General features: G+C 45.5%; 1 protein-coding gene and 1 long non-coding RNA gene across 2 annotated transcripts in view; one reads left to right on the top strand and one right to left on the bottom strand.

Moving 5' to 3' along the window:
* LOC308481826 (uncharacterized protein) overlaps positions 1–21,967 on the bottom strand; it is a 201,673-nt gene that overhangs the window by 148,647 nt on the left and 31,059 nt on the right. Inside the window, exon 7 of the mRNA XM_081014531.1 lies at positions 2,345–2,744. Within this exon, the coding sequence (XP_080870657.1) occupies positions 2,345–2,744 (400 nt within the window). The remainder of the gene's footprint in view (positions 1–2,344; positions 2,745–21,967) is intronic.
* On the top strand, positions 13,634–14,626 carry LOC308481425. Its single transcript, XR_013988667.1, has 2 exons — positions 13,634–13,748; positions 13,909–14,626. It is a non-coding gene; the product is annotated as an uncharacterized lncRNA (long non-coding RNA).

The following is a 21,967-nucleotide window of genomic DNA, read 5'->3' as shown; positions in this document are numbered from 1 at the left end:
GACGGCCTCAGTCACTGTGTCCCCTGCACGCTGCTTCTCTTCTAACCAGATGAGCAGCAACTTCTCGACCTCCTCCAGAACAGCTGGGCGGTTCTTCACGATCCTGGTGACTCCCTTGGCTGCATCAGTCGCAAGGATCTTCTCCCTCATCTTCAGGATGGTGCCGATGGTCGATGGGTTCCTGCCGTACTCCCTGGCGAGGTCTGTCACACGCATTCCACCGTCGTGCTTCCGGATGACCTCCTTCTTAATTTCCAGCGTCACCTTCTCCTTCTTCCTCTCGCCGGCCTCTGCAGCAGCAGTCTTCTTGGGTCCCATGGCAGCACAGCTCCTAGCTTCGTAAACTCAAAAGAAAAAAAAATCAATGATTCAGACCCAAAAAATTCAAAAGCACCCAGCCACCCACCACACAGGAATTCAAACCCAGAACCAAGTCCTTGAATTCCAAACACCCAACCCAAAATCCAAAAACCCCAAAAAAAGTTTTAAAAGTTTAACTTAACTTACGAAATGGCTGCAAATCACCAAAGTCTTCAAAATCCTCAAATGGCTGCAAAAGAAGTTTTGGAAAAGCTTTAAAAATCACCAAAGTCTTCAAAAACCTCAACTGTTCCCCCAGCCACCCACCCACCCACCACACAGAAATTGCAAACCCCTCCCCAACTGTTGCAAACCCCTCCCCAACTGCTCCCCCAGCCGCCCACCACACAGAAATTCAAACCCAGAAATTTTTTTTGAAAAAAAACAACATGGCCCAATGGTCACAGAAAATCAAAAAAATTCAAAAAAACCCACACAAGTTCCCAGATTCTTGCAAACCCCTCCTCAACTGTCCCCCCAGCCACCCACCACACAGAAATTCAAACTCAGAATTTTTTTTTGAAAAAAAAACAACATGGCCCAATGGTCACAGAAAATAAAAAAAAATCAAAAAAACCCACACAAGCTCCCAGATTCTTGCAAACCCCTCCTCAACTGTTCCCTCAGCCACCCACCACACAGAAATTCAAACCCAGATTTAAAAAAAAAAACAGCAGAGTGCCCCAATGGTCACAGAAAATCATAAAAATTCAAAAAAAACCACACAAGCTCCCAGATTCTTGCAACCCCCTCCTCAACTGTTCCCCCAGCCAGCCACCACACAGAAATTCAAACCCAGAATTTTTTTTAAAAAAAACAGCAGAGTGCCCCAATGGTCACAAAAAATCATAAAAATGCAGAAAAAAACCACACAAGCTCCCAGATTCTTGCAAACCTCTCCCCAACACCAAGTCCTTGAATTCCAAACACCCCAACCCAAAATCCAAAAAACCCCCAAAAAAGTTTTAAAAGTTTAACTTACCAAACAGCTGCAAAAGAAGTTTTGGAAAAGCTTCAAAAATCAGCAAAGGCCTCAAAAACCTCAGAAAAGGCTACCACACCGCGTGCAATGTGTTGCTCCTCGAAGTCAAGTCGCAACTGCACCTCTTCAAGCAATGCACCCTGGGTATTAACGGTTTTACGAAAAAGGAAACAAACTTGCAAGACGTTTTCGTCTTGCGAAGCAAGCCCATAGGGAAATTCGTCTTGCGAAGCAGCTCAAAAAATGGAAAACCCTTTCGTCTAGCGAGTTTTCCGTCTTGCGAGGCATTCGTCTTGCGGGGCACCACTGTACTTGGAGGGTTTTTAGCAGTCTTCTGGGAGGATATAAGAAGAATCCTGTTGATGAAGCCAAAGGCCTCTAAAGCCCACTGTCCTGTTTCCCGCAGTGTCCATCTAAAGTAGTAGCCATTAACACAACCTGTGCTGGCAAATACCATAGTTTATGTTTCAGAGCTGCCTTGTGGTTTATCATGCTCAGGAAAATTGCACGCTCAAGGTCTCCCTATACAATGTTATATTAATCACATTGGCTGTGTACCCACAACACATTTCTCTTGCGACAATCCATGAAGCTATTTTTAAAGGGCTTTGCTAATTGTAGCTCTGTGAAGTGTTAGCAACATTCTCCAGGTTTCGGGGGGGGGGGGTTAAATATGATTAAAATGTATGGTGTTTATGCAGCCACCAACTCACCCTTTCTTCTGTAATACGTCTTGATTTTGTACGTACCTCATAAAATATTTTGTTTTTCCTTAGGATGGCTTATTACATATATAAATATCCATGCCTTTGTTTTGATCCTTACAAAGCCAACCAAAACTTGTAGCTCTTATGACACTGAGGTGGGTTCAGAGCTACACTCCTGATGCACTGTGGCAACTATTGTTCCAGTGTTTCAAGTCTGAAATTCTGATGCTCAGTCCTATGAAAGTATAGGAGCTGATAAGACTGAATTATTGGTATGAAAGAAACCTTTACTCACCATGCCATATCTTTCCATATGTATCTAATACTTTAGCTATAACATGCCTTGTCTTGTCCCAAAATTTGCTATAAAAATCATTTTCTTGCTGGTTATTCATCTTCTTGTAGATATATAACAGAAATGAGACAGCACAGCAAAATATATATAAAAATAACCATAAAGAATAAAGCAAAATGGGAATCATAAATAACCACAGAGGGTGAACCACAGAGTTCAGGCATTCTTCCAAATAAGTAACACTAATCCAGTTTTCCAGCATTTGAGTAAACCAGCTCATTGTTTCCTGATCTGAAGCAAGTGTATGCCAAGAGATGAGAAGAGCTGAAGTGTATGCCAATGAAATAAATATATCAAGTGAAATTCGCCTCAGTTGTGATGGTATCTTTCCCCCCACTGTTTACCTGTAAAACAGAAAATGCAGTACATCAGTTTGAACTGTCAACCCAGAGCATTCATGATTACATGAAATCTAGTTTTCCCCACTGTAACTAGCCAAGCAGTCATATTTTTCCCCCCAGCATTCATCGCTGAGATCTACAAAATTAGTAATGTACGATCATCATGTTCTTTGTTGTAAAGCAAGCTGGTTTCATTTCATGGCTGAAGTGTTAAGGAAAGTGGAAAAGGAGTTACTTTTCCATGAGTCAGCAGAAATGGCAGTTGCAGGACTTTGTTAGCCACTAGACTTTGCACTTGCTGTGTGGAGTTTGTGTCAGCACTTACTTTATAATCTGAAACGCCCTCTTGTCTTCAGAGAGTGAAGACTTCTTCTAACAATTGCAAAGAATGTGTATATATAGTGTGTGTGTTTTTGCCCCTGAAGTAAAAGCTCTCTCTGCTACACGGTTGTTTTCTACATTGAACCTAACCGCTTGACTGAACTTCTGCAGCACGAACACAACACCCAACGAGGAGGGTGGGGAGAATGGTGAGCTGAAGTTTGGAAGCATTTTGGGATACACTGCAAAGTGGGATTGCAGCTCTGCTGCCAGGTAATAGCAGATGCTGAAGGCCAAACCCTGTTATCACTGCCTCTAGACATTCTTTCCACTTCGGTTATTGGGAACCATGCCACAACACCCAGCCATAGCTGTCAAGGTTTCCCTTTTTTAAAGGAAAATTCCCTTATTCCGAATAGGATTCCTCGCAAGAAAAGGGAAAAGCTTGTTGAATCTCCAGCGGTGCCTTAGACAAGCTCCACTTTGGGGCAGTGTGAGCTCTGAAGAGTTTGGGCTGTCACAATTTGGATAATGGGCCATGGCCCTAGAGGGAGAGATCAGCTCATTGCCACACAGCCTCTAAGACTCTCACCGGAGTGACAAAACTTCCCAAATTAAATCCAAATAAGAAGATAGAATTCAAAGAATTAGTGGGGAATCTTTGGAAAAGAGTCTGGGAGTGAAAAAAGGGAGTCCACTCCGGATCTGGTAAAATCTGGGGAGAAAAATTGAACTGCAAACCCTACCTGCCCGCGGACTATCTCTTTCCTTTTTTAAAATAATTTTTATTAACTGGCCAATCACATCAAATTAAATCATATCACATAAATTCCGAATTACAAAGCCGAATTTTAAATTTTGTTGGGGGGACCCATATTTCAAGATCCGAAGGGGAATTCTGATCATCTTCTTACTGCTGCGTTAATGTCCCAATCAGTCCAAAACAGTCCAAACAGAGTTCATAATTCTATCCCATCTTATCTTACTGTTTCCACATCGCATCTTGTTCATATATTTTCTCTTTTTTCTTCATGATCTCTTCTGATAGTCTCCTTAAGCTGATAAACACCAATAGTAATAATAGTCCTGTGTGAATTTTCCATTCTTCCAATCCTCAAATCGAGATGGTTTCCATATATCATCTCCTTCATAGATAACATCACTCTTTCCATCATAGTCTCGTAAAACTGTCGCTCTTAAGTCCCACTGAGGAGTTTAACCCACAATATATAAACAGCTCTATTTCTCTCTTTCTCCTCCCAGACTCAAGACCTCCGACAGAACTTCCCAATATGGCGACGGCATTTTTAACTGCGTCATTCCAAAGCTCTTACACATTCCACACTCTTCTTAAAACGTGCTTTGGTTCGAAAGTTTATCTCCACACAGCCTTAAATCCACAGCTTAAGTCCTTAAAACGACATTTCTGACTCGTGAGGGGAGAGGATTCTTGTTTAATCACATAGGAAAAGAAGGGAGAGTTTTTTCCCCCTCCCCCATCAGTCATTTGCCGTACCTTGTCTTGGCGTATCTTCTCATGTTTTATTCTTATCTTGTTTTGTCAGAGATCTCTTCTGTTAGCAGTCTTTACTCCCCCTTCTTTCTTGAAATATGTGCATTCCTTTCATCCAAATTGTTTCTTTTGAAGTTCTTGCATCTAGTGGCGCGGATCAGGGACGGCGTGCAGGAGCGCCGAAATCCCACAGGAGGGCTTTGTGCCTAGTGCCCCCACCCCCACAAATTCGGGGGTGGTACAGGGCACAGCAGGCAAGGGCCGTCCCCCCCACAATCCTGGGGGGGGGTTAAGGGGGCTAATTACCCCCATCATAGCCTCCAAATTACCTCGTGTGGGTCGGAGAGATGTTATTGTCAGCCATCTTCCAATGCGCCCCCTAGTGCCCCCCCCCGTGGACTATCTCGCCAGAGTGGTGCATGCTCTGGTTATCTCTAGCTTGGACTACTGCAATGTGCTCTATGTGGGTCTACCTTTGAAGGTGACCTGGGAGCCTACAATTAATCCAGAATGTGGCAGCTAGACTGGTGACTGGGAGCGGCCGCCGAGATCATATAACACTTGAAAGACCTACACTGGCTCCCAGTACGTTTCCGAGCACAATTCAAAGTGTTGATGCTGACCTTTAAAGCCCTAAACAGCCTCGGTCCTGTATACCTGAAGGAGCATCTCCACCTCCATCGTTCTGCCCAGACACTGAGGTCCAGCGCCAAAGGCCTTCTAGCAGCTCCCTCACTGTGAGAAGCCAAGTTACAGGGAACCAGGCAGAGGGCCTTCTCGGTAGTGGCGCCCGCCCTGTGGAACGCCCTCCCACCAGATGTCAAAGAGAAAAATAACTACCAAACTTTTAGAAGACATCTAAAGACAGCCCTGTTTAGGGAAGCTTTTAATGTTTAATACGTTATTGTATTTTAGTGTTTTGTTGGAAGCCGCCCAGAGTGGCTGGGGGGACCCAGCCAGATGGGCGGGGTATAAATAAATTATTATTATTATTATTATTATTATTATTATTATTATTGATATGAGGAAGGGGAGACGGTAAACCTTATTCCCAGATATTTACAAAAGTGAGTGGCTAAGGATTTTAGCAGGTCCCGAGTAAATCCAGCCGAGTTGAAATAGAGTATTTAATTGATAACAAATTGCATGCTTAAAAAGATGTAGGTTACATGGAGTAGTAGAAAAGCAAACGAACCAGGAAAAGTGTGGAAGGGAAGTCATATGGTATACATATACAGGCTGTATTTGGTACAAAGTTGTAACAGGGGGAGGGGAGGGGGTTAAACATGCTCTCTGTTCCTGTTTTTGAAAATGCAATTATTATTTTTTTTAAAAAAAGATCATACATGGTTTTTATGCATGAATGCACAAACACGCACAAAGGGAGAGATGCTATCACAGAAACTTACAAATAACACGAGTACTAGCACATTTGCAAAAGTAAGCAGGGATCGTTTGTTGAGATTCCTGCATTGCAAGGGGTTAACTATTTTTTTTTTTAATATAAATTTTATTTTATAACACCATACAAACAAAAAAGACAAACACAACACATTCACACCAAAAAAAACTAAATAAAGAAATATATATATATAAATATATATATATACTCCTGACATAAGACAACAACAAATTAACTACATTAACTACATAACACACAACACTGACTGACTTCCCTTCATCTCGGTTTCGGAATGTGTTATAAAATTTTTCTATCTGCAGTTTCTTTTCCTCAAAAAAAAATTCTTTACATCACAAGTGTTATATCGCACCTACTGTGTTTTTTAGTTTTTTTTACCTCTGTTTCCATGTATGCCATGAATTTATTCCAATCTTTATTAAACTTTGTATCTTTTTGATTTCTTATTTTCTGTGTCATTTTTGCCAATTCTAGATAGTCGAGTAGTTTCGATTGCCATTCATTTATGGTTGGGATTTTTGGTGTCTTCCAATTCTGCGCTATTAGAGTTCTGGCGGCCACTGTCGCGTACTGAAAGAGTGTTTGATCTTCCTTTTTGATTTCCTCTCCAATTATCCCCAGCAAAAAGGCTTCAGGTCTTTTTATAAAGGTATATTTAAATATTTTTTTTAGTTCATTGTAAATAGATTCCCAAAATTTTCTAATAGGCTCGCACAACCACCACATATGATAAAAATCGCCCTCCTTAATCTTGCACTTCCAGCATAATTTATCACCAGTTTTATATATTTTTTCCAGTTTTACGGGCGTTACGTACCACCTGTACATCATTTTGTACATATTTTCCCTGAGTGTTGTGCATGCCGAGAATCTCATACCTTTATTCCATAGTGCCTGCCATTTATCAAACTCTATGTTATACCCAAAGTCCATTGCCCATCTCACCATTACCTCCTTTACTTCTTCATCTTTGGTGTCCCATTCGAGCAAGAGGCTATACATTTTCGATAGGAGATTTGTTTTACTTTCTAATATTTCAATCTGGAATCTAGATTTTTTCTCACTTATCCCATTTTTTTTATCCTCGGTCCAGATAGAGTTGATTTGATGAAATTGGATCCAACCTGTCAATTTGTTCTTTATTTCTTCATATGGCCTAATCCTCCAACCGGTCTCTGTTTTTACTAATAAATCTTCGCAGGTCCATCTTTCTCCTTCGATATTTGTTTTTTTTATTGTCAGGATATCGATTGGCGAAAGCCACCAAGGGGTATTCTGTTCCAATAATTTTTTATTTCTTTCCCACACCTCCAGTAATGGCCCTCTGAAGATATGGTTAGAAAATCCTTTATGGATCTTTCCCTTATTACGCCATAGGTAAGCGTGCCAACCGAATCTTAAATCAAATCCTTCTAAATCTAGCAGATCTTTATTTTTTATAATAATCCAATCCTTGACCCAACAGAGGCATGAGGCTTCATAATATAACTTTAAATTTGGGACTGCGAATCCTCCTCTATCTCTTTGGTCTGTGAGTAATTTGAATCTAATTCTCGGCCTTTTTCCTTGCCAGATGAATTTAGAAAGTATTTTCTGCCAGCCCTTGAATATTGATGTTCCCCTGATTATTGGTATATTCTGAAATAAGAATAGCAGTTTCGGTAATAGACTCATTTTTATTGCCGCCATTCTCCCCGACCAGGATAGCTTTATTCTATTCCAGGGGTTAACTAGGGTTAACTAGACGACCCCTGGTCCCCTCCGAACTCTACACTTTAGGATTCTAAAAACAAAAGTTTTTACTTACATTCCTGGTAAGCCTAAATTGCCTTTACCGTATTTTTCGCACCATTGGACGCACCGGACCATAGGACGCACCAGATCATAGGAGGGGGAGAACAGGGAAAAAAATTTTTTTCTTGTTCTCTCCCTCTAAAACAAGGTGCGTTCAAGGTACCTAATTTTTTTGGGGGGGGGAAATAAAGAAAAAGAAATTCCCTCCCCAGGCACGGGGCAGGCGCGGGGGAAGCCCGAGCTTCCCCCGACCCTAGCCCCCAGAACAGCCTGCTATCCGCAAGCCTAGGGACCCGAGCCGGTCTCCCCAGGCTTGTGGAGAGGTGCGCGAAGCCCGGGCGCGCTCTTCAGTGTGCACCAGGCTTCGGAATGCAGGCAGCTCCGTGCCACCCTCCCGAGCCCCGCGCGGCTTCGCGCGGGGGTCTGGAGGGTGGCGCGGAGCTGCAAGAAGCCCTGGAGCGCAGGCAGCTCCGCGCCACCCTCCGGAGCCCCGCGCAGCTTCGCGCCGGGATCGGGAGGGTGGCGCGGAGCTGCAAGAAGCCCTGGGGCGCAGGCAGCTCCGCGCCACCCTCCGGAGCCCCGCGCGGCTTTGTTACCATAAAGCACCAATGCTGCAGCAAGCAAAGGCTCTAGCAGCTCAGCCAGCTGCTTGTGGCTGGAAAGCCAGACAGGATGTTTGTGACTGTTGCCATGGGAACAAAGGGGCAGTCCATTCTGTACTGAGCACCGGATGTTAGCTCAGTGTGTGTGTGTCATATGACCCGTACTGGATGTACATGGGAGGAGTTTCTTCTTGCTGTTGTTGAGTGCAGACATGATTCTCTGTACTGATGTAAGAGGCAGAAATAAATGATGTAAATAGTTTTCTGTCTGCTTCTTTCCCCTCCCTGGGGACACCAAAGGGGAGAGAGGAAGAACGGTGTGTTCCTCTCATACATCTGAGAAGAATCGCCGGACCTCGCCTGCTTATCAGCAGAGGTTGGGAGACGCGGGGAGGTCGACAGGAATATCTGCCGGTGCCTACGCTTGTGGCACATTCCTCTGACCCAGGCAGAATTCCAACAGTGGTAGCAGAGGATGGTTGCGATTCATCGGACATCTGCATGAGAGGCTGGTGGATTGTCCTCCTCTGCTCCAAGGAGGAAGAGAAGCGTCTGAAAGATGCCAGAGGCTCCACAGACAGCTGATGGAAAGAAGAGGTGTTTTCCAGAGCAACAAAGTTCAAGGTATGCTGCATTTCGGGTTAAAAGTGTGAACGCAGGAAGATTAATTCCCTGGTTCACGGAGCTGCGTTTCAAAGAAAACAAAAGCTCCGGAGGAAGAGGCCTGCAGCTTGGAGGCTGAAGCCTGCATTCCACAAATTTTTGTGGTAGATAAGAAGTCCTATTGAAATGCATTGTTGCTAGGTAACGGAAAGTTGGAAAGTTACTGGCAAAGGGGCTGGACTCTGAGTGTAAGCCTGGGAAAGCGAAACAAAACCAGAGAATGTTTTGGCTACAAGGTTTACGAGCTCTTGGAAGGGACTTTTCAATAGCAGCCTGAGTTTAGCTGCCAGGTGCAAAGAGCGTAAACAATTTGCAGTTTGCTGCGTGAGAAAGAAAAAAAACAACTGTTGGATTTCACAGTTTGTTTGACATTGTGAGCTGGAGGCTTGGCTTCAAGATGGATGCCAAGAAAGGTTTGCCTTGCCCACCTCCCTTAACCAATGACAATTATTCATCTTGGTCTGTAAAGATGAAGGCCCTGCTGCAGAATCAGAGGCTTTTTGATGTAATTGAAAACCCCATCCCTGCAGCACCAACCAGAGGTTGGGAGTCACAGAATGTAAGGGCCAGGACTGCTATAATTCTGTGTGTCTCAGATGATCAGTTGCTGCATGTTCAGCATTTAGAAAATGCGAAAGAGGTATGGGACACGCTGCGTACAACGCATCAGAGAGATGCTGGTTCTTCAGCGTTGCTGTATTTTGAGAAATTGACCAATCTGAGACTTGCGCCTGATGGAGATGTTCAAGCGCACCTGACAGAAATGAAGTTTCTGCGTCAACAGATGGTGGAACGCAATTTCCGTCTTCAGGAGGAAGTGTTTTGCTTCATGGTGATAAACAGCCTTAGCCGCACCTACAAGGTTGTTGCCAGTCAGCTTGGTTCCCTACCGGCCGCGCAGCTGACCGCGGAGAGAGTTTGTGCTGTGGTCCTGAATGAACACGACAGACTTGCTGCACTGGAAGAAAAAGACAGGGGGAGGGAAGAACAGAGTTCTAATTCCCCCACTGCTGATGCTACTGGAGAGCATGGTGTAGCATTGAGTGCTGTCCGATGCTACAATTGTGGACAGACTGGGCATCTACAGCGAAACTGTAAGAAGCCGCGCCAGTCAAGAGGAGCAAAGAGCAGCTCTACGAAGCCTCAGGCGTCAGGCAAAAGCCGTACCAAGTGCCAGGTGAAACCTGCAAAGGCTATGATGGCGAAAGGAACCACGCCAGATGTTGGGAACTCGTTCATAATTGACACGGGCGCCACGGTTCATATGTGCCCGCACAAAGGACTGTTTTCGACGTTGAAGAAGCAAAGCTTCACTGTGAAACAGGCCAACGGTCAGGAGTTGGAAGCAACTGGAATTGGGACTGTGTATCTTGAGAGTCTGAACTTGACTATAAGTGATGTTTTCCTGGTTCCAGAACTGAGATTTAATCTGCTGAGCGTGTCGCAGATTGCAAAGAAAGGGCTGAAACTGTCCTATGATGCTAAAAGCTGCAAGATCTACAAAGATGGAGAACTGTTTCTTACTGCCAAAGAGAAAGATGGACTGTATTTGTTGACTTTTGATCAAAGTGATTACATGAAATGTAATTCTTCTGTTTCTAACGAAATCTCTCTTGCAGGGGTGACCAAGACCAGTGTGAGCACCAGGAAGGTGACGAAGAAGGTCGACAGAGCATTTCAGCGGGTGTATGCTGATGTGATTGGTCCTCTAGAACCATCTAGAGGCGGTGCACGATTTTACCTTTTGTGTGTGGATTGTTTCACTAATTATTCTTGGGTTTATATGATGGAGAAACCGCAAGAAACTTTAGAAAAGTTTCAGGAGTTTTGTGACAAGGTTAAAAGTATGCATGATGCTAACATTGATTGTCTTTTCACAGATGACAAACAAGTTTTTCTGTTACAGAAGTTTCAGAAGTTCCTGGATGGAAAAGGGATAGACCACAAAGTGGCAGTTTCGCAAGAAGCGTGGAACAGGGGGGTCTGTGTAAAAGTGAACAAAGAATTGCAAAAGGGAATGAATGCACAATTGCTGAGTTCACATTTGCCACATGAATATTGGGCCGAATCGCTAGCGTCCTATCTTCATGTGTGGTTGAGAAAGGTCTCAACAGAGTTGGGATGTTCTCCTTTTGAGAAGCTGTTCAATAGAAAACCTTCTGTTGCCTACTTTAAGGTTTTCGGGTCTCATGTGAGAACAGAAGCTCCAGGTGGTGTAAAGAATGCCAGAGGCATTTTTGTGGGATATGAAAAGGGTCTCTACAGAGTAATTTTGTCTGAATCTGGTCAGGTGATTCTCACAAAGTTCCTAGAGAGTGCTCCAAAGCAAGAGCGGGTAGTACAGACATTTCCCACAGGAAACGATTCTGATGATGATGATGATGATGAGTTTGATCTTATTGAGTTCAGTAGTACTGATGATGACAGCGATAGCTCAGACAGCTCAGTTGTCACAGTCATTGAGAGGAAATCTCACATAATGACTAGACCCTCAGAAGAGGAGGATGAACCATTGATTAAGCTTAGTACTGGTTCTCCAGAGAGTTCAAAGGTTGAACCAATGAGCACAGAGGATCAGAACCTCATACGTAGGTCTGAGAGAGCAACGAAGGGTGTACCACCCAAGAGGTATTCAAAGGAGTTTGCTAACCTTGCATATGTTGCTATTGTAAACGACCAAGGACAGATTGAAGCTGTGTCTGAGTCAGAGACAAAGGCACAACAGAGAGTTGTTAACCAAGGTAATGCGAAGTCACACAACCAGAGAGGTACATTGGTTAAACCAGTGGCGGGTAGTTCCAAGGGTGGAACTGAAACAACAGGGGAATGTTATAAATATAACAACTGTTTGTTTTCTTCTCTGGATGACGCTTTGCTCGCGGCACACATTGATACTTTAGGGGGAGTATGTTACCATAAAGCACCAATGCTGCAGCAAGCAAAGGCTCTAGCAGCTCAGCCAGCTGCTTGTGGCTGGAAAGCCAGACAGGATGTTTGTGACTGTTGCCATGGGAACAAAGGGGCAGTCCATTCTGTACTGAGCACCGGATGTTAGCTCAGTGTGTGTGTGTCATATGACCCGTACTGGATGTACATGGGAGGAGTTTCTTCTTGCTGTTGTTGAGTGCAGACATGATTCTCTGTACTGATGTAAGAGGCAGAAATAAATGATGTAAATAGTTTTCTGTCTGCTTCTTTCCCCTCCCTGGGGACACCAAAGGGGAGAGAGGAAGAACGGTGTGTTCCTCTCATACATCTGAGAAGAATCGCCGGACCTCGCCTGCTTATCAGCAGAGGTTGGGAGACGCGGGGAGGTCGACAGGAATATCTGCCGGTGCCTACGCTTGTGGCACATTCCTCTGACCCAGGCAGAATTCCAACAGGCTTCGCGCCGGGACCGGGAGGGTGGCGCGGAGCTGCAAGAAGCCCTGGGGCGCAGGCAGCTCCGCGCCACCCTCCGGAGCCCCGCGCAACTTTGCGCCGGGACCGGGAGGGTGGCGCGGAGCTGCAAGAAGCCCTGGGGCGCAGGCAGCTCCGCGCCACCCTCCGGAGCCCCGCGCGGCTTCGCGCCGGGACCGGGAGGGTGGCGCGGAGCTGCAGGAAGCCCTGGGGCGCAGACAGCTCCGCGCCACCCTCCGGAGCCCCGCGCGGCTTCGCGCCGGGACCGGGAGGGTGGCGCGGAGCTGCAGGAAGCCCTGGGGCGCAGGCAGCTCCGCGCCACCCTCCGGAGCCCCACGCGGCTTCGCGCCGGGACCGGGAGGGTGGCGCGGAGCTGCAGGAAGCCCTGGGGCGCAGGCAGCTCCGCGCCACCCTCCGGAGCCCCGCGCGGCTTCGCGCGGGGGTCTGGAGGGTGGCGCGGAGCTGCAAGAAGCCCTGGAGCGCAGGCAGCTCCGCGCCACCCTCCGGAGCCCCGCGCAGCTTCGCGCCGGGACCGGGAGGGTGGCGCGGAGCTGCAGGAAGCCCTGGGGCGCAGGCAGCTCCGCGCCACCCTCCGGAGCCCCGCGCGGCTTCGCGCGGGGGTCTGGAGGGTGGCGCGGAGCTGCAAGAAGCCCTGGAGCGCAGGCAGCTCCGCGCCACCCTCCGGAGCCCCGCGCAGCTTCGCGCCGGGATCGGGAGGGTGGCGCGGAGCTGCAGGAAGCCCTGGGGCGCAGGCAGTTCCGCGCCACCCTCCGGAGCCCCGCGCGGGGGTCTGGAGGGTGGCGTGGAGCTGCAAGAAGCCCTGGAGCGCAGGCAGCTCCGCGCCACCCTCCGGAGCCCCGCGCAGCTTCGCGCCGGGATCGGGAGGGTGGCGCGGAGCTGCAGGAAGCCCTGGGGCGCAGGCAGTTCCGCGCCACCCTCCGGAGCCCCGCGCGGGGGTCTGGAGGGTGGCGTGGAGCTGCAAGAAGCCCTGGAGCTCAGGCAGCTCCGCGCTACCCTCCGGAGCCCCGCGCGGCTTCGCGCCGGCATCCGGAGGGTGGCGCGGAGCTGCAGGAAGCCCGGGAAAGCCTGCATTCGCTCCATAGGACGCACACACATTTCCCCTTCATTTTTGGAGGGGAAAAAGTGCGTCCTATAGAGCGAAAAATACGGTAATTCAGTCACCTCTCTGGAGAAGCACCTGGAATCCTGTCTGCTGCACTTTTTCGATGTCTAATTTCCAGCCGTATTGAAACACGTCTCTTTATGTAGTGGTGTCAAGAAACTGTGAAATGTGTGCTATCTGTATGAAGAAACTAAGCATTGTGAAAAAGGCTTAGGGCGCCGGCTGCTTGGAAGTTGTGCCCATTTGTAATCAAACATGAAATATGGAGTCACACCTACAATAGCATTCCTATGGCACAATGACATTTTGGGTCACAGAGTAAAGGAAGGAATTGTGGCAAGTGTGTTCTCTCTCTTTCATGGTAGTCTCTCCCTTCCAGTCAGGTACAATATGTATGTTGTGTAATACATAACCTGAACAACATGTTCTGTTGCAATACTGAATCCTAGTGCATAAGTGAAAGCTCTTTCATTGGCACTTGACTCTTTAATTCTACAGCAAATGAGGATTTCATTAATGCTACTGGGTTTGAATACTGAATCTCAAGTAATCATCCTCAGTAATCAGTTCTACTCCAATAAACTTGGCCACTCACTTGTGCTCCAGGCATTTTCTGAGATCTCCAATACCATCTGTTTGATCACTGAAATTAAATCCTGCCATGCTGATTTTACTGCAGGCAGCTGGTTGAAAAGCTTCTTCAGGAGTTGCCCCTGCAGTATGCATTGCTTGATCAGGAGCAAAAACGTTCCAGGTTGACATGCTTTGACATCAAAGGGTCTCTGGTATTCAGTACATGTTCAGTATTGTCAGGTGGAGGCGAAGGAAGTCCAGCATGCATTTGTCAGTTGTCAGAGCAATGTTTGCATACACATATGATGGTCTGTTTTACTCTCTTTTCGAGAGGAGAGATATTCCTTGTAACAGAGAAGTAGTATTTTCCTGCATTAAGCGGGATTTGTCAACAGGGGAGAAATAATGTGATGCAGTCATGGACACATTAAAAACAAATATCCATGGGAAAAAGCAAACAGAACCAAAAAACCCCACATGTTTCTGATCTTCCCTAATGGATTTATGCCTTCCCACTCCCTTGGAGAGACCTGAACAAGGTATGTTCTGGCTCTTGTGTTGGGCCTTTAATTTACTGAGACAGTCTCATGGTTACCACAGAGGCCATGAAGTCTGAGCTGACCCAGGACATACAGGTTTTATGGTTTCTTCATCTGTATGAAGAAACCAAGCATTGTGAGGAAGACAGAGGGCTCAGTGACATAATGTATGGAATCACACCTGTATTAGGATTCATATTTCAGAATAACATATTTCCGAAAATCGCTCACCCCCCAGAACGCAGCACGAGCCCGAGATTGGAAGCGGCAACTGTAAGCAACGCAAGTGGTTGTGTGCTGCGTTCTGGTGGGTGAGCACAGCACGCAACCTTTTGCATCGCAGCCGCCCGATTGCCATCATTAGCCTTTCTGATTCTGCTGCGGCAGCCAAAAGACAGCTGCCCTTGTCACAGCAAGAGGGAGCGTGATTGGTGGCCACTTGCAGCGATCAGGCAGCAATGTACAACTAAAGGAATAAGATTATTAAGTGATGGTGTCCTACGAGGACTCACAGCAGTGATGGAAGGTGGTGGCAGTAGCGGCGGCAGCCTGTGAGGCCTTTTGGTGACATGAGGAGGTGGCAGCAGTAGTAGTGGCAGCCTGCAAGGCGTCATGGCGGCCATAGAAAGTGGTGGCAGTAATGGCAGGCTGCTGCTACTGCCACGCCAATTTTGCTACTGCCACAAAGCCTTGCAGGCCACCACTACTACCACCACAGGCAGCCGCACAGGCTGCCCCCTCTTCTGCTGCCGTTGCCCACTGCCATGGCAAGGCTTAGCAGGCTGCTCATTATTTTGCCACTGCTTCCAGGCTGCTGTTGCTTCTGTCCACTCCCCCCACCCCCCGCTGTTGGTGATTCTACCCCAAAATATATGCATGCTAATTAGTGTTGTAGTGTAACTTTTTCCCCACGTGGGGTTTGATGAAATGCTCAGAGGAAATATGATTGGTTCTTACGAGCACTGTGTAAAAGATTCTTTTGCTAATAAAATGGCCTGGTGAGGGGTGTGGTTTACGCACTTTTCTCCGAGAGCCTTGCTGGTCAAAGCCTCGTGTCTTGATTTTTAATCAGGGTCCAATCCTTCCTTTACTTTGCAAACGCAACATAGTGGTGCCCCGTGTGAGGCTAAGCTAAAAAGAACTGTTTGAGGCTTGTAAAAAACCTCAGCGTTTGAGGCAAAGCAAAAGGAAACCTCAGCAAAAGGAAACCCCCAGGATTGAACTCCCCTCAGAGCTAGCAACCTGCTATCCCTCGGTCGCGGTGGATCATCTCCTGCAAAACGATTCCCGAACTTAAGATCTCATTCGCTTGGAACGAGCCCCAAAGACGCGCGTCTATTACCCTTCAGGTGAGATCATGGGAAGCAAGCTTTCACAAGTGCAGGAAAAGCATAGGAATAATTTGTTATTTTTGCTAGCTCAGGCAGGGCATGATAAGCATTTAGAGCCCTTAGTAGAAAAATTGTTGTTAGGGATTGCTAGACTGTGCCCCTGGTTTCCAGAGGGGGGTACTTATGACATTAAGAAATGGAATGAGCTGGGAGATGCACTCCATAGACATCCTGAGGCATCTCTTCAAGTTTTGCACACCTGGCATTTGTGTAGAGACGCAGTTGGAAAGCTTTCTAACCCTTTGCTCCAACCACCAGCTGTCTCTATGAATGTTCCCATACTGTTGCAACCCCTAGCTGATTTTAAAGATACCATAATATTGTTTCCTCCATCTCAGCCTTTAGATTTCCAGTCTCTCTCTGAGGACTCTGAGGTAATGCCAAAAGTAATTCCATTGGCGCCTTCCTTTGCCAAAGATTTGCCTGGATCGAATGTAAATTATATGCCACCCTCGGTGGACCAAAGCCCGCAAGGGGCTCAGACCACAGTGCAAAAATTGACTATTCTAAATATGGCAGAAGGAAGCAGTGAAGAAAAAACAGCTGACACCTTACCATTAGTAGCAGTCTGTCCTGTTGTTCAGAATGCACAGGAACAGAGAGCCCATGAATCATTGCCCTTCGCAATTTTTAAACAATTGAAGCGAAGTGTGACAGAAAATGGCTTGCATGGTATTCTTGATGGGCTAAGAGCAGCCAGTACTTTAATTCCAAACCTTGAAGCCTCTGAAGTTTCAATGAAACAATTGGCTTATGAAAATGCTGATTGCAAGACTGCTCTTAAAGCGATATACCAGAAGCCAGAAATAGAGATTGCTCAAATGAGTAAGCCTTGCCAGAATATTGACACTGAGATTCACAAATCTGCCCTCTTAGCAGCAGCTTTGTCTCCTTCAGTGCATCCTGCTAAAGACAAGCAATGCCAGGACAGGTGGCCTTCCAGCCTGAGTCTAAATGGGAGAATAAAGACTGTTGTGCCAGCTGATTGTCAGGATTTTACTGAAGCTAAATTAGAAGCAATAGCTATCTCTTCTAACACAGTTGCTTTTAACACACAGTCTCCTGTGACAAATCTGCACCATGCCGCTAAGGGCAGTGCTGGTTTGAATCTACTGACAGCAGAACTTGCTACTTTTCAGTTCCAGTGCCCTATGGTGGTTTATAAAATTAAGACATAGCATACAGGTCTGATTCTACCTCAGACAGTGAGACTTATTCTTCATCACTTATTTGCAGACTGTTTTTTCTCCTTTCCTCCCTGAACTTAAAATTCCTAATGAATTTACTTTACAGGAGTTGCAGAGTTTTGGAGTCACTTCATATACGTGATTTTCCTTGATACAATGTTTTCACCTACAGGACTACTTTTTTCCCCAGAAGCTGCTGACAGAATAGTGATTTTAGAGTGGCTTCATTCTGATTTGCCTAACACTGGATTTGATATTGCTGCTTGTTATTTGCTTTTTTCTAAAACAGGAGCACGAGTTCTTCTCTTTCCTGTCTGTTTGCATTTACTGATTAACTTGGGATAATTTATTTTAACCCTCCTAAAGATTCATGCCTAGTTTTAATTCAACAGGTACCCTGAAAATTGGTTTCTGTCCAAAAACAGGTTCCTATTCAACACCTCTAGAATGTTTTAATGTATAAGGATTCTGAAAATAATTGGCATATTTTTTTTGCAGCTAATCAGAAAACTGACAGAGACCAGCCCACACTTTCACTGCATTTTGTGATTTTTGTGTGAAGTGGGATATTTTTTTATCACATTTGGCTAATTTCTATCTTTCTCCTATGCTAGATTTTAATCTACTCTTTGTTCTTGACGCTGAAATATCTTTTAACGCCTAGAACTATGCCTTTCTATGCTGCTCATGTTTGCTCACATTTTGCTCCCATACAGGATTCAAGATTATAATTTCAGAAGGAAATCAACATGCTGATTCTGCTTTGAAATCTTTCTGTCCGTTATTTTCTAATGCAATTGACAGCCATGCATTTTTTCACCAGGAATCTAAGCAGCTGATTTTAAAACAATTTTTCCATTCCCTGACACAAGCTAAGGATGTTGTTGATGGATGTCCTTCCTGCGCTTTAACTTCTGTTAACTTTACCTTAAATCAATTAACTGTTTCCTTTCCTAATAAATTTTCTCCTATGAAATGCCATTGTAGGAAAGAGGTCTCTCTAGAATGCCATCTAGTGACGTACCAGCAGCTCCCCAACCCACAGTGAGAGGGACCTGTTCCTTTAATTACCTAGGGGCAGGATGCCCTACTGTTCTTACTTCCTCAGGTCCTTTGTGGATTCTAGGTTGCTGTATCCATCCCTATGGGTCAAGACTTGTGCTGACACCAAGGCCTGCAGAATCCCCTTCCAGACTTTGCAAGGACCATGACCCTGACTCCGCATCTACAGGCTCAGCAGCCCCGTGCAAAAGTCCATCATGTCCATCCTCATCCTCGAAAGGCTGAGGGATGCCCGAAGATGACATGGGGAATGCTGAAGACCTTGACCTCTGATGCCAGGACACGATTTTAGCATCACGATGTTCCAGAAGCACCAGAGACTTTTTAGTTGCCTTGATTACTCAGCTACATATGAACTCTATGTTAATTTTAACGTATATTATTTGTTTTCTTGATATCTAGTACTCAATGTATATATCCTTCTCCTGACACTTCTAGTCATAGCTATAATATGTGGATGCGTTTAGCTAAAGTTTCTACTGTCTCTCATTTTTGTTTGAGTGAAACATATGATATGCACACTGTCTTAGGAAATTGTATAATCCCAGTTTGTACACAGCTTTTCACATGGCACATGCCACACACATGGGAAAGTGGTTTTCTAAATGGATTCTTGAAGGTATCATTGGTTATACCAATCTCCATGATTGGGAAACAGTGACACAAAAATTACCCCTGGATGCAATCTCATTATACACGCCTAGAGTTGCAGCACCGCCAGACACCTCTTGTGCTCAGATTGTGAACTGCAGTAAGAAAGCAACTCGCTGTCTGGACACAGGAAGGCCGACTTGGAATTGTTCATGTGTTCAGCAGATTACTTTTAATTATGCTCATGTGTGTTTACCAGATGATTGGTTTTTCATGTGTAATCAAAGAAGTTATAACTACATTCCCACCAATTTATCTGATGTTCAATGTTGCCTTAGCCGAATGACATTAGTTATGCCTAGTCGCTCACTTTTAGAACAAAACAGGCAGCAGCACTCAAAGCGCCCTCAACGTTATGCTGAAAGATTAAGACATGTGTGACTCCAATCTACAGCTTTTTTCCAAAGCAGAGTATACTTCTTTGGCGGCTTCCTTAGTGGGAGTCCCTGCTTTGGCTATATACAATGCTCGCATGGGTGCTCACCTGGCCTGTTCTCTGACAAAATCTATAAATCATACCTCACGTGCTTTAGCTCTTTTAAATCAAGAACAGATTTTAAGAGAAGCTGTTATTACACTGAAAGCTTCTGTAGACTTACCTCTTGCTACGCCAGCATCTAGGATGTCAAGTTGTGTCTAATCGTTGCTGTTTTAATTTGACTGATAATAGTTACCATGTGCATACTCAAATTGATCAATTGCAAGCACTAGCACACAACATCACACAGGCTGTTCTTCCCTCCTGGTGGGACGCTCTGTGGTCTTAGTTACCACAGTTTGGGTGGTTTCGAACCTGGCTCATGTATGGTTTGCTAGTCATTGTTGCCTTAATTGGAACTTGTTGTTTTTTACAATGTATCCCCTCCTTATTCTCTCTCTGCACTACATTTTTTCCACGCCCTCCTCCAGGAATGTCTGCTAGAGATCTTTATGTGATACAGAAACACATGCAGGAAGATTATGAGGACGCAATGCCTCTCCTCTCTTAAGTCTTCCTGTACACAAATAAAAAATAAAAAACGGTGAGATGTAGGAGTGCAAATATCCAGAGATGTAGTGATCAGGTGGGATTGCTATGAGGAATTATAACAAATATAGAGTAAGCCATCTGTGTCAGCAATGAAAGCATTGCGTTGACTGGGTTTAAACTATTTTGATATGATTTTTCATCAATCTACACCTCTGCATCTCTGGCCCTTTTGACCCTACTGCCCATTTCTCTCTCCTCACGTCACGTACACAGCGTACACAGCAGTTGCTTCGCCAGGCAGGCTTCCTGGGCCATAAAGATAGTAGGCAAGTTACTTTGATATAGTTTTCTTATATATAATCTTAAGATGTTAATCTTGGAGCCAGGAAACAGATCTCACATGAAGGTGGTCGTGATCTGGTCTTTCTGGCCATCCTTCCTATCATGTTTATTTCTCACCTCTGGGGTTGCCAGATGCACCCCTTTGTAGTTCTCAACTTATTTACCACCCCTTTGTAGTTCTCAACTTATTTACCACCCCTTTGTAGTTCTCAACTTATTTACTACCCCTTTGTAGTTCTCAACATATTTACCCCAAAATATATGCATGCTAATTAGTGTTGTAGTGTAACTTTTTCCCCATGTGGGGTTTGATGAAATGCTCAGAGCAAATATGATTGGTTCTTACGAGCACTGTGTAAAAGATTCTTTTGCTAATAAAATGGCCTGGTGAGGGGTGTGGTTTACGCACTTTTCTCCGAGAGCCTTGCTGGTCAAAGCCTTGTGTCTTGATTTTTAATCAGGTTCCAATCCTTCCTTTACTTTGCAAACGCAACACAAACTAATGACTTCCTAAAAATCACTGCAACCTCCCCTCCCTGCCCACATGACCTGGGTTGCTGTGTGTAAGAGAAACCTGGTGGGCAAGCAGTGGCAAGGACAGGCCCATCTGCTTCATCCAACCAGGTCAAATCCTCCATCTACAATCAGGTCGTAGATGGCAGTGGTTTTATTCATCATTGACCTGGCATTGCACAGCAACAGTTTCAGGTCATGTGGGTTTCCCTTGCTGATTCCAGTATCCTTCCGGTCAGGACCAGACCTGGAGGCAGGGATTGTCCTCAAACAACAACTAAGCCTGCCTCCTCCGTAATGATATGGTCTGGTCTTAGCATAACTCCTCCTCCTCCCAATGATCACTGAGATCAGGTATTCCAATACATCCCCCCCTGTGGAACATTGGACTGTCCTGAATACCGCCATTTGATAGCCACGCCCCAATCCAAAAGTCTCATTTTGATGCATTTTGGCTTGCCTACTGCTGAAAGTGACCTTGAGGTGATTGATGATATCATCATTTATCAGTTTTAGACCCTTAAGAAGTAGCCCTCTGCGTAGTTCCTTCCTTATTTCAGATATCGTGATATATCAATATATTGCCATGTTTAGCTGGTGATATATTGCGATATTGAAAACCAGTTATCTCCCAGCACTAGTGGGAGACCAAGGTTCAAACCCCCACTCAGCCATGAAGTTCACTGGGTGTTACTGTCCTATGCATGCCTAAACTTAAGTCCCACTGTGCTCCCTGTATGACCTGCTTTGCTATGCCTGCCATTGTAGGGATGCGGGTGTCAGGTCTAAACCACTGAGCCACTTGGGCTTGCTGATTGGAAGGACAGCAGTTTGATTCTGCGCAACGGAGTGAACTCCAGATGTTCTGTCCCAGCTTCTGCCAACCTAGCACTTTGAAAGCATACCAGCGCAAGTAAATAGATACCACTGTGGTGGGAAGGTAAATGGCATTTCCATGCACTCTGGTTTCTGTCACGGTGTTCCATTGCGCCAAAACTGGTTTAATCTTGCTGGCCACATGACCTGGAAAGCTCTGTGGACAAATGCCAGCTCCCTTGGCCTGAAAAGCGAGATGAGAGCCACAACCCCATAGTCGCCTTTGACTGGACTTAACTGCCCAGGGATCATTACCTTCTTTTCTTTTTTACAACCCTCAAAA

Source organism: Podarcis pityusensis (assembly GCF_964106645.2).
Source record: "Podarcis pityusensis genome assembly, chromosome: 7".
NCBI lineage: Eukaryota > Metazoa > Chordata > Lepidosauria > Squamata > Lacertidae > Podarcis > Podarcis pityusensis.
Note: the sequence above shows the minus strand (reverse complement) of the source record. Positions and strands in the feature narration are given on the sequence as shown.